This window comes from Carcharodon carcharias, chromosome 23 (assembly GCF_017639515.1).
Source record: "Carcharodon carcharias isolate sCarCar2 chromosome 23, sCarCar2.pri, whole genome shotgun sequence".
NCBI classification, from domain to species: Eukaryota; Metazoa; Chordata; class Chondrichthyes; order Lamniformes; family Lamnidae; genus Carcharodon; species Carcharodon carcharias.
The window spans coordinates 11,846,497-11,867,898 of record NC_054489.1 but is presented as its reverse complement, the minus strand read 5'-3'; the positions used below and the strand labels follow the sequence as shown (position 1 = coordinate 11,867,898).

The 21,402-nt window shown below is 41.1% G+C and overlaps 1 protein-coding gene across 2 annotated transcripts; it reads right to left on the bottom strand.

Annotated features, from left to right (window-relative positions):
• Positions 1 to 1,840: 1,840 nt before the first annotated feature.
• On the bottom strand, positions 1,841 to 18,793 carry scrn2 (secernin 2). Of its 2 annotated transcripts, none has more exons than XM_041173672.1 (8): positions 18,616 to 18,793; positions 16,582 to 16,756; positions 12,333 to 12,514; positions 9,772 to 9,971; positions 7,217 to 7,432; positions 4,298 to 4,463; positions 3,616 to 3,796; positions 1,841 to 2,025 (listed from the first exon to the last, which is right to left on the bottom strand). In XM_041173672.1, the coding sequence occupies exons 2-8, from the start codon at positions 16,753 to 16,755 to the stop codon at positions 1,867 to 1,869; spliced, it is 1,278 nt and encodes a 425-aa protein (XP_041029606.1). In that variant the 5' UTR covers position 16,756; positions 18,616 to 18,793; the 3' UTR covers positions 1,841 to 1,866. The 2 variants fall into 2 exon arrangements, with proteins under 2 accessions (XP_041029606.1, XP_041029607.1); XM_041173673.1 differs by lacking the exon at positions 18,616 to 18,793 and adding an exon at positions 17,280 to 17,401.
• Between the last annotated feature and the right edge of the window lie 2,609 nt (positions 18,794 to 21,402).

The following is a 21,402-nucleotide window of genomic DNA, read 5'->3' as shown; positions in this document are numbered from 1 at the left end:
CTGGCTTCAGCCAATTCCTCCCAACATTAATCCCATTTTTAAAACAAAAACACAAACAAAAATACCTGGAAAAACTCCGCAGTTCTTTGCTTTAATCTAATTTTTAGCAGGTTGTGTTAATTAGCTTTAGAATAGTCCTGTGTTAAACTCTCTAAAGGGGTACTGTCTCTTTAAATAGCAGTGGATCTCAGTATGTATTTGACCACCAATCAGCTCATCAGCAGTCTCTTAAGACCAGCTGGTATAAAAGACCATTTTTCCATTGGTCGACAATCAATACAACAGCAAATCCAGTGGACAGACAAGAGAGTTTAAGCACAGAAGTTGTGAGGTGTATGTGTGTGCATGTGTCAGGTTTAATGGCTTCAAGGAAGATATCCATTTGCTTTGCTTCTTTGGGTCAATAGTCCAGCAGTAGGTCAACCTTTATCGGCAAATCTATAGAGTGAAAAAACACATTAAGAGGCCAACTGGAAGAGGTCAACCAACTTTTCATTCAACTCCTTGAACAAACATAAGCTATTTTACACTGTTTTTCCTGTAACTCTCAAACTGTACTCAATACAGTTGTTTATAACACATTTTGTCCCTCTTGTAGTATAAGGGCCTGGCACATACAGGGTTAACATGGGACTGGGTACAGTACCACTGACACAGTGATGTAAGAGAACACATGACCTACACCTAGGGGTAGTTCTGGTGTTGGAAAGAGCCATGTGCACAAGGAGGCATGGAGACAGCTCCAAGCTTGAACCCTTTACTATATATGTACATTGTTCTTGTAGTTAATAAATACGTACAGTTAACCTGCTTAAGACTGTGAAGACTTCATTAAGATGTACTGAATGGTATCTAACACCCTACAACACGGTATCTTAACACCCCAGTTTCTCTCTTTTTCTTAAGGGTGGTGACTCATGCTGGACATGTTTCCACCAGGCACAGGTAGCCTTACTTCACTGTCCTGTTCTGTCCCAAGAGAGAGACATGTAACCAGGGCACAAATCTACAACATGGGCTAAAAGATTCAGGGTGCAAGTGAGGCCCATGATACAATAATAAATAATACACTCAAGTCTCTGTGATCTTTTACATCCTTCCATCAAATCCTTTTGCCCACACAACCAGCGTTTGTTTTGGGATCTCTCAACAGTGTAACCAAATTTTAAAGGCACAGCAGAGTTAAAAGTAATTCTGATGTTCAATTGTAATTTTACTGAGTGTTCTTTTTTAAAAAAAATTATCCTTACTGAGCTGGACTCTGAATTTTCTGTTTCCTTGAATGGATTTTGCATAGAACATAATAGCCACATTAAAAATTGAAACCTTTCCTTCCTAAACATTCTGTGCCTGATCTGCATGAACAATTGTTAAATAAGTTGAGACAAAAAAGTTTCACACACTAGGTAGAAGTATACTTGATGGGTTTGATGCTAATCTTGGACTCCCATTGTTTGACTGATTTATGCCCTTTTTAGGTCTGGATGTATTTTAATGTGCCCGGAAATATACTTAATCATAAATGAATATCAGCAAACTGGGTGTATTTTTAGATCAAACTTTCATGTTGCTCCTAAGGAGGAAACTCCTAGATTTTTATACATGCATGCTACTGACACGGCTTAGTAGATGGTGGTCAGATTTGATTACTCTAACTGATTTCCCCTTCCCTCACCCCATTCTCTCTCTTATGTGTATTGAGGGTAAATGTAGCAAACCCCCATCATCCCAACTACAGCACACAACTTCTGCAAGGACAGTCCCTGAGCTGGACTTGAAATACACGTTGTAAATTAAGTGATTAAAAAAAACAGCAGAGAGAGAAGTACCTCAAGGGGGATTTGCAGAAGTGTCATACTTGACGATTTATTTGTAAAATTTGATCTCCGTGTCAACACAGTCAAAGAACAAATCTGCCATTTCTTCTGGGTCAAAAGTCCCTCCACTAGTCAATAAATTCTTGATAGCTTTCAGTCCCTGTCTCTCGATGTTCTGCATAGTCTGGTGCAACTTTACACCTTGCTCCTAAAAGGAAACAAGCATATGTTACAATGACGTACATCAGCAGGATCTAAGTAAGTACCCTTTTACTGTTCTTATCTCAATGCCATTTCTCCCCATCACACCACACACCACTCTGTTTACCCAACCATTCAACTTGTTCTTTCTTGAGAAACTGAAGTGAAAAGTCAAGGCCCATAGTACAGCCAAGGATAGAAAAGGGCAGACAAAGTAAATCCAGGAAGCAGTGTTTAGGTGATGCCAGCTATTGACTTTAAAACCTTGAGGAATGGAGAAGGGAGGAAGGACTGAGGCAGATAAAGAGACTTATTAGATTAGAAGTTATTTTATTCTTTCATTGGATGTGAGCGTCGCTTGCCAAGACCTGTATTTGTTACCCATCCCTAACTGCCCTTGAGAAGGTGTTGGTGAGCTGCCTTCTTGGACTGTGGCAGTCCATGTAGTGTAGGTACATCCACAGTGCTGTTAGGAAAGGAGTTCAGGATTTTGAACTTGCAGGCGGTGGTGTTCCCATGTATCTGCTGTCTTTGTCCTTCTAGATGGTAGAGGTTGCGGGTTTGGCAGGTGCTGTTGAAGGAGGCTTGATAAGTTGCTACATTGCATCTTGTAGATGGTACACGCTGCTGCCATTGTGTGTAATGGGTCTCGTTTGCATCGCTGCATCTTTGCTGTGTTGAGGTATGCATTGCTTAGCAAAAACGAAGGCAAAACATCTAAAGGAGTACTGACCTTAATAACATTGATAAAGTAATGAGAAAGAAGCACAAGAAATATCTGAAGGAGTGGATGTAAGGTTGCCAACTCTGGTTGAATGTATTCCTAGAGGTTCAGCACATGTCCTCCCACCACAAACCACCTCACTAACTGAAACAGCACTTTCCCCATCTCCAATAATACCCCTATGATAAAACCCCAATCATAACCCCGTGATAGTGCCCTATGGTTCTTCTTGTGGCTTACTCACAACAACGTCAAGGAGATTAATGTTTAATTTCTGGACAGACCAGGACAATCCTGAAGCGAATGTAATGGATATTGACTTAGTGGAAAGTCTGAGAATGAACTGCAGGTCTGACGTCAACTGCATGGAGCAATAATTACAACCCACATAATTCTCACAATGAAAAATCCCACAGAGAATGGAGCATTGGCATTTTTTGCCATGTAGCTAAGTGGACATTGAATTTCTGTTGAATACAGGCAGCCCTGTAAATTTGGGAATGCAACCAATATAACACTGGATTATTTAAGCACAGAGTACAAAGCAACTGGAGATTGCAGAAGTTTCCAATGAAGTCGTGACTACTTCTTCAATAGTGAAATCTGCAAAGTTCATACTTCCAGAGGATGCCTGCTTTTTCCCTTCCCCCCCACCCCCCAACTATCTCTCCCTTCATCTCCATCCACACCCCCTTTATGGTTCCTATAGTTCAATATCAGATTGATTGACAAGCAGCTATGCTGATATTTATCAACTTTGGGCAGATTATCTTATTGTCCACTGGATGACCAAGGCCTCATGAAGTAGATATCATCAGTCCAGTTAACATTACTTCAGGAGTTATTCTTCACCAAAAGATGTGCCATTAATACCTGTCCACTCTCCATTGTAGCTCTGGCCTGTTGATGTGCCTTATACAGTTCATGCCTGCGGTCCCGTTTGGTCTGGAACCGAGGCTGTTTCCTGACAGGATCATCGTCGCCATAGCTCGGAGAAATCACCATAGGGACTGGCATTACATCATCAATAAAGATGAAGGGCTTGAAGACAGATCTATGAATAAAAAAATACATTAAAAAAAAATCAGATGTGCACAGTGCAAAGGAGCAATGAGAGGCCATGCAATCGTTATCACGAAACGGAATCAAGCCCTGCTTTCTCTGCTACCCGCCCTTTCCGATATACTAGAAGGTTGTTTTACAAAACTTTATTATTTCTCTCCCTCCTACACATAAAATAAAAATTCATCCACTCAAGTCAATATGCTAAGCAAACTGGGAAATAAATTTAGAGATACATTTCTGTCCACACAATTTATTAACGATTTTATTTAATTTTCACTTCAAGGCCATGATGACACGAGATGCAACGTTACAGAGCAACAAACTGGTCAGACAACAGATAAAATAGCCGATTGCCCCTTTAGCAGAACCTTTCAGAGCTAATTTAATATGTTGGCAATAAGTCACTGGCCTTAGAAAATATCTGCCACAAGCACAATATACTGGTAAAGAAAAGCTATCAGAGAGTGTTTACCAACTTTGGTTAACTGACCTCGAAGGGTCAGGAGTCGCTGTAAAGAAATGCACGCAGGGTGAACAGTCATCCTGGGGTAGAATGGACACCATACTGGCCGTGGTACAGAAGGCCCCAGACTCCATGCAGATTCCACTTTCCTTATCACGTAGGATGTCCATGATTGTCTCAGCTTGGATGCTACCTGATGTGATGCAATGAAAAAATTATTTAATAACCTAAGCTTCTTTAACACATCCAGATCGTAGAATCTTCCTTGTGTAATATCTGGGTCTGTTACACATTTATTGATTGCCACAATTAATTAAGAACTCTATTATCATATAGTCTCTACTACCAGCACAGTGTGACTTATCTACAATATGCTCTGCAGCAACTCACCAAGGCTTCTTCAACAGCATCTCCCAAACCTAAGACCTCAACCACCTAAGAAGGACAACACCTGGGACATGAGAACACTAGCATCTCCAAGTTTCCCAACTTGGAAGTATATTGTTATTCTTACAACTTTACTGAGTCAAATTCCTGGAATTCCACCCCAGCTACTTTGGAATTATCTTCAACACAAGGATTGCGGTGGTTCAAGAAGATTACTCTCCATCACCTTTTCTCAAGGGCAACTAAGGTTGGGCAAACACCTATACCATAGAATTAATCTTAAAAATTGTGGCTACCAGGATAGTAAGTGAACAGGATCTTAATTTATTTTTTGCCCAACAATTCCTAACGTTCCCACAGGACATCAGAAAATATCCAGCAGAGATTTGCTTCAAAGGTTCACTGTCTACTTGACAAGGAAGAACAGTTTTTAAAAATTTGGTCTTGGATGTGGGCATCGCTGGCTAGGCCAGCATTCAATGCCCACATTCCATGAGGGCATTTATGAGACAACCATATTGGTGTGGGTCTGGAGTCACATGTAGACCAGGTAAGGATGGCAGATTTCCTTCCCTAAAAGGACACTAGTGAACCAGATGGGTCATTACAACAATTAACAATGGTGTCATGGTCATAATTAGACTTTTAATTCCGGATTTTTATTGAATTCAAATTCCACCATCTGCCGTGGCGGGATTCGAACACAGTTCCCCAAAGCATTGCCCCGGGTCTCTGGATTACCAATCTAGTGACAATACCACCACGCCAGAGCCTCCCCTAATAGGTTATGGCCCTCACTGTTTTTTTTTTAAACCCTTTCATTTCCATTTCTTAGAGAATTCTCCGAGTTGGCTCTGTACAGCCTTGTGGTTTTTCCTATATAGCAAATGTATTAATTTGCAATATGTTCATTGAAAATAAGTTTGGAACAGTGCTTGAGGGAAATTATTTAAATTCTCCCCACTTTCTTTTCTTAGTTAATTATCTTCCCTCCTTTCCTCAAGGCTTTGACTTTTGTTGGCTAAAGTTCCTCATTCTCTGGTACCTCATCCAACTGACCAGTCTTCAGGTGCCAGCTTAGATAGACGGTGCATTCTGGCTGTTTTACTAGAGATCATCACAATTGAGTGCAATCCTGTCTTCACTCAAAGTGCTGACTCTTACATTTTCCAACTGGAGTCACTAGACAGTAATCCAGTATTTGGAGAGATGCTGGCATAGTGGTAATGTCTCTGGACTAGTAATTCAGAGGCCCAGGCTAATGCTCTGGGGACATGGCAGCTGGTGGAATTTAAAGTAAATTAATAAATCGTAAATCTGGAATATAAAGCTGGTCTCAGTAACAGTGACCATGAAACTATCATTGATTGTCATAAAGACCCATCTGGTTCACTAGTGTCCTTTAGGGATAGAAATCTGCCATCCTTACCTGGTCTGTCCAGACCCACCGCAATGTGGTTGGCTCTTAACTGTCCTTTGAAGCGTCCTAGCAAGCCACTCAGTTCAAGGGCAATTAGGGATGGGCAACAAATGCTCGCCTTGTCAGTGACGCCCACATCCCATGAAAGAAAAAAGGATGTAAGAATGGAATGGACGATTTTTGCTCCATATAATCCGGAGGTTTTGTGGACAATTGCCATGCCCCAATTGAGATTAGACAAAGAAGTCAAGCAATTAATCTTGTTGTCTGCATAGGCAGTGATACATCAGGCAATGGCTTTGCCCACTGTGCCACTGCAACCAGAAGACAAACATGAGCAAGTGGAGGGTAGTTCATTTGTTGCTTTTCTTCCCACTTGGAGGTGAAGCAGCAGAAATTAAAAAAAGGAAGACTTGCATTTTATATGGTGCCTTTCACAACCTCAAGACATCACAAAGCACTTTGATGAAATGCTTTTGAAGTATAGTCACTGTTATGTAGGAAAATGGTTCATGGCTGAGTTAAATTATGAGAAGAGATTACACATCCATTCCCTGGAATTTAGGTGATTTGATTAATGTTTCATGATATTAAGCGGAGGGGGGGGGCGAAAAAGGGAGATGGAGAGAAACTATTTCCACTGGTTGATGCGTCTAGGACCAGGGGATATAGTCTAAAAATTAGAGCCAGACCTTTCAGCAGTGAAATTAGGAAACATTTCTACACACAAAGGGCGGTAGAATTTTGGACCTCTCTTCCGCAAATGGCAATTAATGTTGGAAGAATTGTTAACTTTAAATCAGAGATTGATAGGTTTTTGTTCACCAAAGGTATCGGGATGAGACAAATGTGGATAACTGAAGTTGGGTTCAAGGCCAACCATAATCTAATTGAACAAAGAAATAGGCTCAAGGGACTAAATGGCCTCCTTTTGTCCCTATGTGCCTAGGATTGTCAGCCATCTGACCACAACGCACCTGGCCTCATGAAAAATCACAGACATAAAATTCACATTCTGCCTCTCTTGTGGTATAAAAACCTGGAACCCCCATAACTTGGTTTTCATAAGACTAGCTATTTGCTCACTTTTCTGACAATTCTTGTATGAAAGAACAATACATTATTTTAAACTTCATCACCTTGTTGCTTACGAAGCAGCTCCTTGCCTCCACAGTAACGAACCTTTGCAGCCTCCATTCTCACCGGTGGGTTAGTCAGGGAGAAAATCTGGGAGAAGTTGAACTCACCGTCACCGCTCCACCAACCCTGACTCTGGGCATAGTTTCGGAGGTCAGGGTGCTCGATGCTGATCTCTGTGGTGATGGTCAGCTGATTGGAAATATTTTTTGCACCTTCTGTTAAGTAAAGAACATTGGGTATAAAGAATCTGGGTCCTCTTTGTGATGGTGCACATTTTTCAATCACTCAGGCTCAATTCATTTTACTTTTCCCCTCCAATTCTCTGCTCAGTCATGCTGGGGTACATTTCTACAGGCACCAACTGCCATCCAGCCAAGCGGCTATTCCTTCGTTTATAACCACGAACATTGAGTGAGCTATTCATTCATTAACGGCATTACAGCCAGCCTCATCTCGTCCATACCCATGTCCACATACCTACATCGAGAGTTAGCAGTTTGGAGGCATAATCTAAAAAATTAAGACACAGACCTATCGCGAGTGAAATTAGGAAAAACTTCTACAAACGAGGTGGTACAAGTTTGGAACTCTCTTCTGCAAATTGCAATTGACAGTAGGTCATTTGCTAAGTTTAAATCTGAGATTGATAGATTTTTGTTAGCCAAAGGTATAAAGGGATATGGGGCAAAGACAAGTAATATAGAGTTAGACTAAAAATCAACCATGACTCACTGAAGGGTGGAACAGGCTCAAGGAGTTAAAAGGCCTCCGCCTTATCCTCTGAGTGGGATCTGTGTTCAATTTTCTTCCTCTCTAATTCAAGGGGTATTAAAACAAATACTATTGTTCCTTTGGCTGAGATCTATTAAATCAACAAAGACTAGGTAATGATTTGGGACTTGCACAATTTACTGCCACACAAAGTATTTAACAGCACAGCCTTTAGAGAGCCAAGTCGATCTAAATTAATAAAGCCAAGTTATTATACTGATTCTATCACCATGGAAGAAGAGATGCCCATTCCCCATCAGGCAATTTATTGGGCATTTTGATAAGGATAGAGACTTTAGGAATCCAGGTTCCAAGTCAAATTGCACCTCCACCATCCCTCTTCCCCTCCCAGATGTTGTGCAATTGCCGGGTGATGGACTTTTAGATGCACATTAGAATAAGCACAATTGGCCAAACACCACACTGTTACCCAATATCATTAGTAGTAGACATGACATGAATAGCGGTTCAAATGGATGATCTCACTGTAGTTAAGTACACAAGAATTACATACAAATTTGTATGTCTACATATATGATTTCAATAGATAGCAGATGTAATCTTGAAGAACAGCCATGGTAGTTCCCAATTGCTACAAGTTGGACAGGATATGTGAAACCTTTATACTACAGTACCAGTTTTACCACATGGTGGTCGAACATGGTGACACCTTAGGTCAGAAGTTAACTAACAGAAATGGCTCTTCTAATACACAATCTACAGGCAAGTTGAGACTCTACAGAGGCTTAGAAACAAATTCAAAAGAAACCTGAGCTGAAAGACTTGGTTTTGGGCCAAATCAATAAGAACCTGCCAGCCTCTCGCCTGTCTATAATCAAAAACATGTCAAAGCCCCTGTTGGGTAGTTTAGATATGTAAAGAAATTATTGATGATAAATTTGTGAAGATTGTTGTGACTTCTTAAGTAGAGGGACCAGACCGAAGATATAATGTTTCACTGGGGCCGAGACATATCGCTAATGGAAGTGATAGAATGCTCCACTTCATAATAAGTTGGCTTAAGAACATAAGAAATAGGAGCAGGAGGACGCCATTCAGCCCTTTGAGCCCACTCTGCTATTCAATGAGATCATGGCTGATCCTCTACCTCAACACCATTTTCCTGCACTATCCCCATATCCCTTTATGTTTTTACTATGTAGAAATCTATTGATCTCAGTCCTGAACATAGTCAACGACAGAGCCTCCACAGACTCTTGGGCAGAGAATTCCAAAGTTTTATTTTATTCCTTCATGCATCAGCCACTTATTCAACAGCAGGAATCATGTTATACATTTCGTTTTGATAAGCAACTGGAAAGGAGTTTTACGTATCATATGATCCTGCAATGATTTTGAAAATTAATTATATTGGAGTTTTGCTTTGGTACAACAAGTCCTCACAATTTTGGATTCACAGACCACAGCGAGTGGTTTGGGTCTGGAATGCACAGCCTGAAGTGTGGTGGAGGCAGGTTCAATCGAGGCATTCAAAAGGGCATTAGATGATTCTTTGAATAGGAATAATGTGCAGGCTTAAGGGGAAATGACAGGAGAATGGCACAGAGTCATGATGCTCATTTGGAGAATCAGTGCATACATGATGGGCCAAATGGCCTCCTTCTGCACCGTAACAATTCTGTGATTCTGTGAAAAACTGGCATTGATACAGCTCCTTTCACAACATCAGAATGTCCCAAAGTGCTTTCCTCTGTCTATTTCACAATACAGAGAAAACATAGATTAAGTGCAACATGCTTTGCAATCTTTTTCCATTGTTGACCTGTAATTTGCTGAGCTGCCCAGTGTTTCCCAGATGTTTCCAGTACCCAAGCCTCTTTTCTGTCCACAATCAGAAATGTGTTATGGTAGCTGAATGCTTCTGGAGCTTCCTTGCAGTTCCCACCCTGGCCATATTGCTCCAAAAGAGAAGTAATAACATCTAGAGCCTCCTTGGCAGTGGAACCTCTCTCCAGTCCAAGCCTAAGGAAGGAATGGGAAATAGGATAACGGACATAAAAGAGGGAGAGGCTACAATCTATACCAAGCATAACAACAGCAAGAAAAAGTGTTAGACAAACTTCTTCAGGGTGAAAGAAAACAGAGAGGCATGTGCATCAGGTTCATTTTAACATCACATATGAACAGTCTAGTCATGCATTTTGATCTGCCTTATGTTATTTTTCTGTATTACAAACAAAATTTAATAGGTTTAGCCACTCTTATCTTCAAGTTGATATTCCTTTCAATAAAGGAATGCAGAAATTATTACTGGCAATATTAGTCGACGAATGCTTAACAACTTCTTTTAAGTCATTAAAGGTGGCTGGACAGGTGGAGCGAGGAGGTAATAAAGCATACAATATCCTAGAGTACTCGAGGAGGTTATGCTGAACTTGTATAGGACACTAGTTAGACCTCAGCTGGAGTATTGTGTACAGTTCTGGACACCACACTTTAAGAAGGATGTGAACGCATTGGAGAAAGTGCAGAAGAGGCTTACAAAAATGGTTCCAGGGATGAGAAACTTCAGTTATGAAGATAGATTGGAGAAGTTGGGACTGTTCTCCTTGGAGAGGAGAAGGCTAAGAGGAGATTTGACAAAGGTGTTCAAAATCATGAGGGGGCTGGATAGAGTAGATAGAGAGAAACTGCTCCTACTCGTCAAGGGATCGAGAATGAGAGGACACAGATTTAAAGCGATTTGCAAAAGAAGCAAATACAATGCTAGAAAAAACATTTTCACACAGTGAGTGGTTTGGGTCTAGAATGCACAGCCTGGAAGTGTGGTGGAGAAAACTTCAATCGAGGCATTAGATGATTCTTTAAATAGGAACAATGTGCAGGCTTAAGGGGAAACAACAAGAGAATGGCACTGAGTCATAATGCTCATTCGGAGAGTCAGTGCATACATGATGGGCCAAATGGCCTCCTTCTGCACCATAACAATTCTGTGATTCTGTGGAAAAACTGGCATTGATGCAGGTCCTTTCACAACATCAGAATGTCCCAAAGTGCTTTCCTCTGTCTATTTTAATGAGGTGCTATCTAATTTATTTTAAATGGTTTGTAAAGTAACACAGGATTTGCACATTATGCAATATTTAGTTTATGAAACTGTTCTAGTAACCTATGATTCACAAGTTCGTATCTTAGCATGGAAGCTGAGCAATTGGATTAAATAAAATTGATCATTGTGGCTAGCACCAGAAAAAAAAAATCAATTATCAAGCAACCAAATTGGTTGTAAAAACTTAATTGGTTCAGGAAGGTCACCTGCCACCCTCTACCCATTCATAGAAAACATAGAAATGTAGAAAATTTACAGTATAGAAAGTGGCCATTTGGCCCATCGTGTCAATGCCACAAAAAAAGTTATCCAGCCTACTCCCACTTTCCAGTTCTTGGTCCATAGCCCTGCAGGGTCAGCAATTCAAGTGCATATCCAAGTATGTTTTAAAATGCAGTGAGGGTTTTTACTTTTACAACACTTTCAAGCAGTGAGTTCCAAACCCACAAACCTCTAGGTAAAAAAAAGTGTCTCCCCTATGCCCCAAGTTATTGACCACTTTACTAAGAGAAATAAGTCCTTACTAACCATTCTACCTCACTCCTACAATTTTATGCACCTAAACTAAATCTCCCTTAGCCTCCTCTGTTGCAAAGAAAGCAACCTCAGCCTATCCAATCTTTGCTCATGACAAAAATTCCATTCCTGGGAGCATCCTTGTAAATCTCCCCTGTACCCTCTCTAGTGCAACCACATTCTTCCTCTAGTGTTATGACCGAAACTACGCACAGTACTCTAGCTGTAACCTAACTAGTGTTTTATGCAGTTCTAGCAGAACTTCAATGCTCTTATATTCTTATTGCCAACTTTCCCAATATGTCTTCTTAACCTCCACTACACTGTTGACTCTTAACGCCCCCAGCACAAAAACGGATAGGCAATATTGACTTACCAAAGTTGCCTGCATTCTCCAACCCCCCCAAAAAATTCCCACTTGTTATTTCTAAGCATATGTTGTTTCCAGTAAGAAAAGGATAAATATCAAACCAAAATGGTGTCAGTGATTCCAAGATGGAACCTTCCACCATCAGGGATCATTCTGTCAAGTTGCTGAGCTCAAAAATTATCGTAGATGGAATTTCAGTTGAATTCAAAAGTGGTTCTCAAAGTTAAATCCGTCATGCCAAGCTCCTGAAGTTAATATAAATTAATATTGGCATTAGCATACAGTTTATTACACCGGCATGAAGCTTTTTTTGTTACAATAGATCTGCACCTTAATTACAATTTAAGACTTGAGTGCCAAGCTGTACAAAATAGGAAGGAGCTTCTACCTGACAAGGTCCATTCCGAGCAGCGCTTCCTTCTCACTGATAGGCTCTTTGGTCCACACGGCCTCATTGCCAATGCAAACACCATGATTGTTGGCTCCCATTTCTGCTCCCCATAACCAGGCTGGCCGGCTCAGAATCACTGCATGCGTTTTTTCAATCTGCTCGATTTCAATGTATGTGCACTGTTTAATTTAAAAAAAATTAAAATATGATCTTTTTCAAATATAGACAGTTCTTCCAAAATGGGCACTCAAGAGAGATGTACTCATTTGAATGGCAATAAGCCAATCCACTAACTAAACAGTGTACCATGGTAATTGAAGATTAAGGAATGATCTAATTGAGGTAATTAATATAACTAAAAAAATTTAACCAGGTAGGTGGAACAATCCAGAACAAGGTGGCATAGGCCATTCAGGGGGATGTCAGGGAGCACTTCACACAAAGGGTAGTAAAGTTCTGGAACTCTCCTCCAAAAAGTAGAGGCTGAGGGTGGCAGAAAGCAGAGTGTATGCATAAATGGGTCTTTTTCTGATTGGCAGGATGTGACGAGTGGAGTTCCACAGGGGTCTGTACTGGGGCCTCAACTTTTTATGATTTACATCAATGACTTAGATGAGGGGAGTGAAGGCATGGTAGCTAAATTTGCAGATGACACAAAGATGGGTAGGAAAGTATGTTGCAAAGAGGACATGAGGTTGCAGATGGATATAGATAGGTTGAGTGAGTGGGCAAATTGAGTTTAATATGGGTAAATGTGAAGTTGTTCACTATGGGAAGAAGAACAAAAAAGCAGGGTATTACTTAAATGGAGAACAGCTGCATAATTCTGAGGTGCAGAGGGATCTAGGTGTTCTAGTACACGAATCACAAAAAGTTAGTATGCAGGTACAGCAAGTAATTAAGAAGGCTAATGGAATGCTATCCTTTATTATGAGAGGAATTGAACATAAAAGTAAGGATGTCATGCTTCAGTTATACAGCGCATTGTTGAGACCGCACCTCAAATACTGCGTGCAGTTTTGGTCTCCTTATTTAAGGAAGGTTGTAAATGCATTGGAGGTGGTTCAAAGGAGGTTTACTAGATTGATACCTGGAATGAGTGGGTTGTCTTATGAGGAAAGGCTGGACAGTCTGGGCTTGTTTCCACTGGTGTTTAGAAGAATGAGGGGTGATTTGAATGAAATATACAAGATCCTGAACAGCCTTGGCAAGATGGACGTTTCCTCTTGTAGGTGAGTCCAGAACTAGGGGGCACTATTTCAAAATTAAGGTTCATCTTCTTAAGACAGAGATGAAGAGAATTTTTTTTCTCTCAGAGGGTTGTGTGACTTTAGAATTCTCTGCCTCAGAAGGTCGTGGAGGTGGGGTCATTGAATATTTTTAAATCAGAGTAGATAGATTCTTGTTAGTCAAGGGAGTCAAAGGTTATCAAGTTTAGATGGGAATGTGGAAATCGAAACACGTGATGATCACCCATGATCATTTTGAATGGCGGAGCAGCTTGAGGGGCCGAATGGTCTTCTCTTGTTCCTATTTCTTATTGAAAATTCCATTAATACGCTTGTTAGATAAGGATGTGGAACCAAGACAGGTGAATGGAACCTATATAAGATCAGCCATGACCTAACTGAATGACAGAACAAACAGGCTTGAGGGGCTAAATGGCCAATTCCTGATCTGGTGTTTGTCTATCTGCTGCACAGAACTATATATTCACTGCAGTATTTTGTAAGTTTACATGATTGTTGTATCAAATAGTTTAAGAAGGAAGGCATCCACACCACAACATGGATGAATAGAAGTCCCTCATGTAATTCAGTTGCATTGGTAAAGAAAATAACATTCAACGCACACACTTATCCACCCTTCCATGGATAAGCAGGGCTATTTCTGCAGGAAATTTGAACCTGAGTTTTAGTGTGGACTCCACAGACTTTCCGACTTAGTCATGGAGCACAGGTGGGAAAACTCATTGAATTTTGGCCATTGTTATTTTCAAGTTATTTCCATCTGAGGTAGCTAGTAGCAAAATTTGAAGTGGAGACCTTAATAAAACCAAATTATCCTAGAAACTGGCTGGTGTAATGGGTAAGGACATAACATATTGAACTTCATCATCCTGGGTTTAACTCAAGCCCAGAATAAGATTGGCTGTACTTGATGCTGAAACTGGAAGACTTGCCTTTGTTCTAGCACTAATATTTTTCATGTCAATGAAATATCTTCACCAAAAAAATGTTTGCAGAAGAACCCTGAATATCCATAGCATGTAAGCACCAGAAAAACAAAATTGAAAGGCTGCACAAATATCACTTTATTATTTCGGAAAAATAGAGACATCCTGTCAAAGCTTTTCCTCTTGCACTCCACAGGACAAATGCAACAATACTAATTTCCAAGGAAGGAACAATTTATGCTGCATGAGAAAAAGATGCTGATTGGTTGGCCAGTCAGCTCTGATTGGTTGAGGTGTTGCCACAGAGAATACATCAGGGAGCGATTGTTCCCAAAGCTTATGTTTGATTTTAAAAAGAACAATGCCTGAACATGAATTCTCTATGGCAACGCCTCTACCAATCAGAATCCACATGTCAACCAATCAGCACCCTCATCTCATGCGGGATAAATTGTTGTTTCCTTTGAGATTTGGTATTCTTGCGGACTCTGTCCTGATGAGCACAAGACGAAAAGCCTCAGCAGCATGTCTCTTTCTTCAGCAATATTGATGCAGTTATATAGCTCATGCCACCTTCCAGGGTTAGATCAGATCAGTCTGTATCAGAAAATATTGAGAAGTTCTACGTAACCAGATACCAGATGATGACATAATGTTTTGAAATTGACTCTATAAAATCATTTTTAGCAACATGGAAAAGCCAGTAGACTCAACAAATCTACCTCAAGATTATTTGTTTGCATTCAGATTATACTTTGCTCCAAAATACATTTGTCTCTTGAATTTATTTATATTTGTACTGCCAAAATTATGGTAGAAACTGCCAATTTACATGCACACCCCGCCCAATTACACACCTCCCACCCAAGCATCTTCTCTCAAGGCTTTCAAGCCAATTGCGATTCCAGGCAATAAATTTGGACAAAACTCTTGAATTCTCACTCTGAACTCACAGCCCTGCAACTTTGGAAACTGGCATCGACAAGGCTCCAAAAACCTGTTGTTCTTTTTAATTTACTTTTGTCTCCCTCACCAGCTGAAACATTAACCCTATCTTCCTCTCTCCACAGAGGCTGCATGAGCGGAGTGTTTCCAGCATTTTGTTTTCATTCATAATCAGTAAACTATTGGCCAGATTCTGGGTGTACCAGAGAACTGTAGAACTGAAGCTTCAGTTTGTAAGATCACAAGAAAAAGGAGCAGAGTAGGCCATTCAGCCCCTCGAGCCTGCTCTGCCATTCAGTAAGATCACAGCTGATCTGATTGTGGACTTAATGCCACTTTCTTGCCTGTCCCTCATAGCCTTTAACTCCCTTGTCAATCAAAAATCTATCCAACTCAGCCCTGAATATATTCAAAGACATGCCCAGCCTCCACTACTCTCTGTGGAAGAGAACTCCAAAGACTAACGACCCTCTGGGAAAAGAAATTCCTCTGCATATCTGTCTTAAATTGGAGACACTTCTTCTTTAAACTGTGTCATTAGTTCTAGATTCCCCAATGCGAGGGGGAATTATTAAGGTCTCTGCTTCAAAGTTTGCTGCCAGCTATCTCAGCTGGAAATAACAGCCAAGAATCTCTCAGCATCCACCCTGTCAAATCCCCTCAGAATCCCATATGTTTCAATAAGATCAGTTCTCGTTCTTCTCAACTTCAATGAGCATAGGCCCAACCTGCTCAATTTTCCTCATAAGAAAACACCTTCATCCCAGGAATCAGCCTAGCGAATCTTCTTTGAACTGTTTCTAAACCAAGCATATCCTTCCTTAAGTAAAGGAGACTAAACCTGTTCACAGTATTCCAAATGCAGTCTCACCAATGCCCAGTACAATTGTAGCAAGACTTCCTACTTTTATGCACCATTCCTCTTGCAATAAGTTCCAACATCCCATTTATCTTCCTAATTACTTGCTGTATCGGCATGCCAATGTTTGCATTTACAAGGACACCTAGATCCCTCTGTACTGCAGCATTCCACAGTCTCTCTCCATCTACATAATGTTCTGTTTTCAATTCTTCCAGCCAAGGTGGACAACCTTACACATTCAAATGTGATGGTCAGTCTCTTACCTCCGCCTTAGAGCCTGGTGCATGCACAGTTGCAGGAAAGTAAACCACTTCCTGAACCTCATCCCGTGGTCTGTCAGAGTTCTTCCCAAAAATCACCTCTTTTCTCTCAGTGGCAGGTGGGAGAGCAACAAAGCAGTCACAGGAAGAGGGAGCACAGACGGTGTTGGCAGCCATTCTGCAGGAGAGAGAAACATCACACTAAACTCAGTATTACATACTTATACACTATTTATAGATCATAAAGGCTCAAACGCCTGCCACTCCTCCACCTCAGACACCATTCCGATTTGGAACTATATCACTGTTCCTCCACTGATGCTGAGTCAAAATCCTGGAACTCCCTGACAGCACTGAGGGTGAAACTACATCACATGGACTGCAGCGGTTCAAGGCAGCGGCTCACCACCACCTTCTTGGGGGCAATTAGAGATGGCCAATAAATGTCAATTTTGTCAGTGGCACCCACACACCAAGAATGAATATTACAATAAATTCACCATTTACTTTTATTAATTCAGAAGCAGAGAACTGTTATCTTTCCCAATCAGCTAATGTGGGGGCAGTACTAAAATATTCAGTCCAGAAGCTCTTTGCTTTGATGCCTGGTATAGCCGAGTCAGCCAAGGCATCAGGAATGGTGTTAGAATTGGCCTCAGTGCCCCAGACTTAAGGACGAGAGAAAAAAAAAATGGAGTCACCTTCTTGCTCCTGATTCTTATCCAACAATCCCATGAAAACGTGTACACAGACAGGATCCGGCTTGGATGTGTTGCCTCCTGCAGTTGTATAGCCTGCTGACACTTACCATCAAGGCTCATGCCTGGAGAATGGCTATTTGGTGGGGTGGGTAAAGAGAAGATACAAGTGGAACGCTAACACAGCACAGGCAAAGGCATTATTGCAAATTGCACTGATATTTGGAAATGAGTCCCTTTTAATTAAAATCCCCTTAAGAAAAATACTGTAAATGAAATGACCCAGTCTCTTTAAAAGACAGTGTCTACAAACTGACCCAGACAGACACCCACTCACTTTAAGCACAGTGGTTGCCAGACTGACAGAAACAACTAATTTGTATTTCTGTAGTAACTTTCACAATCTCAAGATGTCGAAAAGCATTTTGCAATCAATGAACTTGAAATGTAGTCCCTGGTTTAATTTCAGGACACCTGTCAGCTATCAGCAGACATCATACCTCCCACAAACTGAAGCGTTAATTCTGTTTCTCTCGCCCCAGATGCTGCCAGACTGCTGAGTATTTCCAGCATTTTCTGTTTTTATTTCAGATTATATTTATAGTATTTACATTTATAGTATATACATTTACATTTTCTTTCAGTGATGTGATTAATATTTGTTAGGGAACGGGAAGAACTCTCTTGCACTTTCCCTACAGCGCCAAGGGATCCTTTACATACACTTAAGGCGACACTCAGGGCCTAGGTTTAAAGTGGCCTCTGAAAGTCAGCATCTCTGGCACTGCAGCACTCTCTCAGCACTGCACTGGGAGTGTCAGCCTAGATTTTGTGCTCAAGTTTCCGGCGTGGGCTTGAACCCACAACCCTCTGATTCAGGGGATGAGCGTTACTCAATGAGCCAAGACTGGCAGATGGCTCTGCACCCCGACCGGAAGTATGACTGTATCACTATTAAATGGTTACAGTAACGGATCAGTGTCAGTTTCCAGCCGCTTTTGTGCAGTTTCACCGGCCTCAAACGCCGATGAGATCACAAAATGATTCAACTCCTGTTCTTCAGCCCAGATGCTACTGGGGGAGGGGGTGGTGGGGTGGGGAACAAAAGTTGCGACGAAACCAGCAGAAAAACTCGGGCAAAAAGAGACAGTGAAAATGTTAAACAACAGCCGGGCCCTGCAGAGCCGCATTTGGGCGGATTCCCATACACCTTACAATGACAACGCCACTCGCCCCTGCAGATCTTGCGACATTTTCATTGCTTGGCGTCCGCATTTAATAATGAGAGGGTAAAATTATTCACTGGTTACCCCAAACAGATTTCCCTTTCTGCACCTACCTTTCCTTTTTTTTTAGGAAGTCCCAGCAACGCTCAGGCTGAGCTAAGATCAATGTCTGACACGCTCTTTCAGTCAGCTGACAGACACACGGGTAGTAAGGTTAACTCTTCAGTCCCTATACGCGAAGTACTGTAGTCTAAGAAATCAAAAAGACAGACAACCTCTCCGACCAAAACGTCACGTCCATAGCCAACACACCCTTCCATCAGCAACCCTACTCCCACTCCACGGCCGACTTAATAATAATGTTGCAAGGCCCCCTAGAACATAGATTGTTTCTTAACCCTTTACACTCCGTGAGCTATTATGGAGATAATAACAAATCTATCTCAGTGTCTGTCAGAAAAGAAAGACTTGCATTTATATGGCACCTTTCACAATCACTTTACAGGCAATGAACTTACTTTGGAAGAGTAGACATTGTTGTGATGTGAGGAACGAGGCAGCCAATTTGTGCACAGCAAGTTCTCATAAACAGCAGTGTGACCATGACCAAATAATCTGCTTCTTATGATGTTGGTTCAGGGATAATTAATTCACCTGCTCTTCCTGGAAATAGTGCCATGAGATTTTTTTGCATCCACCTGAGGGTCTCAATTTAATACCTCATCCAAAAGACAGCACTCTGACAGTGCAGCATTCTCTCTGTACTATACTGGAGTATCAGCCTAGATAACACACCAAATCTATCTTGGGAAATGTCACACACTAAATCCTGTTTAATGCGAATCAAAGATGACACACATTGAATCCAGTATTGCGTGGATGAGAGGTCAGACACCCACTAAATCGAGCTTAAAACAACCAATTTGGTATGACAGCAAAATCTTATAATGGGATGTCTAGTTTGGCTATCCCAGAATAATATCAAGCTTAACGTGAGTCAGAGACAACACACACACTGATTTAGTTCAGCTCAAATCAGTGTCTCACACGCTAATTTCAACATATTTTTGAATCAAAACCACTAAATCTGAGGAAAAGTCAGTTTATGATAAAAAATAGTAAGACAGATGATTAACGTATTTAAGATTCATCGTTAACTCCTGAAGACTCCAGAACAATCCGGGAGGGTTGGCAACCCTGCCCAAGGATCACTCAGAGCAACTCCCTCAGTTGAGACCACTGATCACAGTTGGGACCTCCTGGCCTATAGGATTCAGTGCTTTATCGATCTTTTATTACCCCAGACAGCCATGTGGAGGAGCTGTTTCCCTGAGATTTACCTTCTGGTACCTGTATTTGATTTGAGACAGGTATTTCAGATTAAAGTGTACGATATCTCTCTGAGAACAATGTTAACTTTAGTGTGTGCCCCATGAAATTGTACCCCAACACCTTCAGGGTAAGGCCAAATAAGGAAGAAAGCTCAGCACCCAAAAATTTTGCTGAACTTTTTCTGAGTCTGTTTTGGCTAAAGTCAAGCACTTGTTGTCCACAGGCGCTAAGCACCTTGATCGTTCCAACTACCCAAACAGGCCATTCCAGTCTATAACTTTGTGTTAAAACAGTCTTGTACAACTCAGCAGCATCCTCACAGTTTTGAATCAGTGCTAGTGTTATCTGTGATTATATTTTTTCTGAAATGCCTTAATCTTTCTTCGGGTGGTTTGGAGACCTGGGGCAACTTCACCGTCAAGATCAGGGGAGCATTGGGAATGATATCTGAGATCATTAAAAGCAAAACAGTCAACAAGAAACCAGCATTTATTTGTATTGACCTCATACAATTCCTATTTATGCAGCTTGGCCTCAGTTTGTACAATTCACACCACTAAAAGTGTGCAAGAAGATACGTTCCTATTAAGAGTTCACAATTCAAGTTGACAATGAACTGCAGACCTGAAGCTGACTTCAGTTGGCAACATGTACTTTTGTCAAGTACATTCCATAATTCTGTGAGGAAAAAGTTGCTCAAGCAAAGGTCTGGAAGATTTCACCTAAATATTTATCTTTCTTTGCAGTGCCCTCAGGTGGACAGAGGACTGCATGCCACTTTCCCATCTCGCCAGTTGAAATCTGTGCAAATGAATATAAATAAAGAAATTATTAATTTTTTAGGCACAACATAAGTCTGAGCTTAGAAGTTGCTGTTAAAGATACCAGTGGAAGAACGATTAACATCTTTATATGATATTACTTTGACCACTATTTTATACCTGTGTTAACTCAGTGCAAACAGTCGAGAGGCTCGGATTATGTCGTAAACTATACATCACTATCACTAACTATACAAGGGCCACAATCACCAATTTCTTACTTGAGTACCACTTTATAGAATGCTATACCAGTTTGTCCAAAAAATGTTAGGTGTCTACTTGTGAATCACCAGACAGAGAGCTCCCGAATTCAATCAGGTCACTTGGGTTAGTTGCCAAGGTGAGACCAGAAACAGGAAGAAAGAACTTTCTTTGTGATGAACAGTTTGATAGATGTCAGCCTTGGCTCTTTCACTTCTGAGTCTAGCCCCACTCCAAAGACTTGAGCACATAATCCAGGCTGACACTTCAGTGCAGCACTGAGGGAGCACTGCACTGTTGGATGTGCCGTCACTCAGGTGAGACATTAAGCCAAGGTTTCATCTGTCCTCTCAGGTGGATGCAAAAGATCCTGTGGAACTATTCCAAGGAGAACTCGAGAGGGTTTCCTGGCCAGTACTTATTCCTCACCAAACATCATTAAAACAGCTTATCTGGTTGAGTACCTCACTGTTATTTGTGGGACCTGGCTGTGTGCAAGTTATACAATAGTGTTTTCTCATGGAAATTACATCCTCAGTGTCTTCC

Bases quoted from the DNA above. Each gene is read 5' to 3' on its own strand.
- scrn2 (XM_041173672.1), bottom strand. From the start codon at position 16,755: ATGGCTGCCAACACCGTCTGTGCTCCCTCTTCCTGTGACTGCTTTGTT. The intron at 4,464-7,216 runs GTGATGAAGTTT...GCATCACATCAG, and splicing joins GCTGCTTCGTAAGCAACAAG to GTAGCATCCAAGCTGAGACA. The intron at 3,797-4,297 runs GTCAGTTAACCA...TTTTATTCATAG, and splicing joins GCGACTCCTGACCCTTCGAG to ATCTGTCTTCAAGCCCTTCA.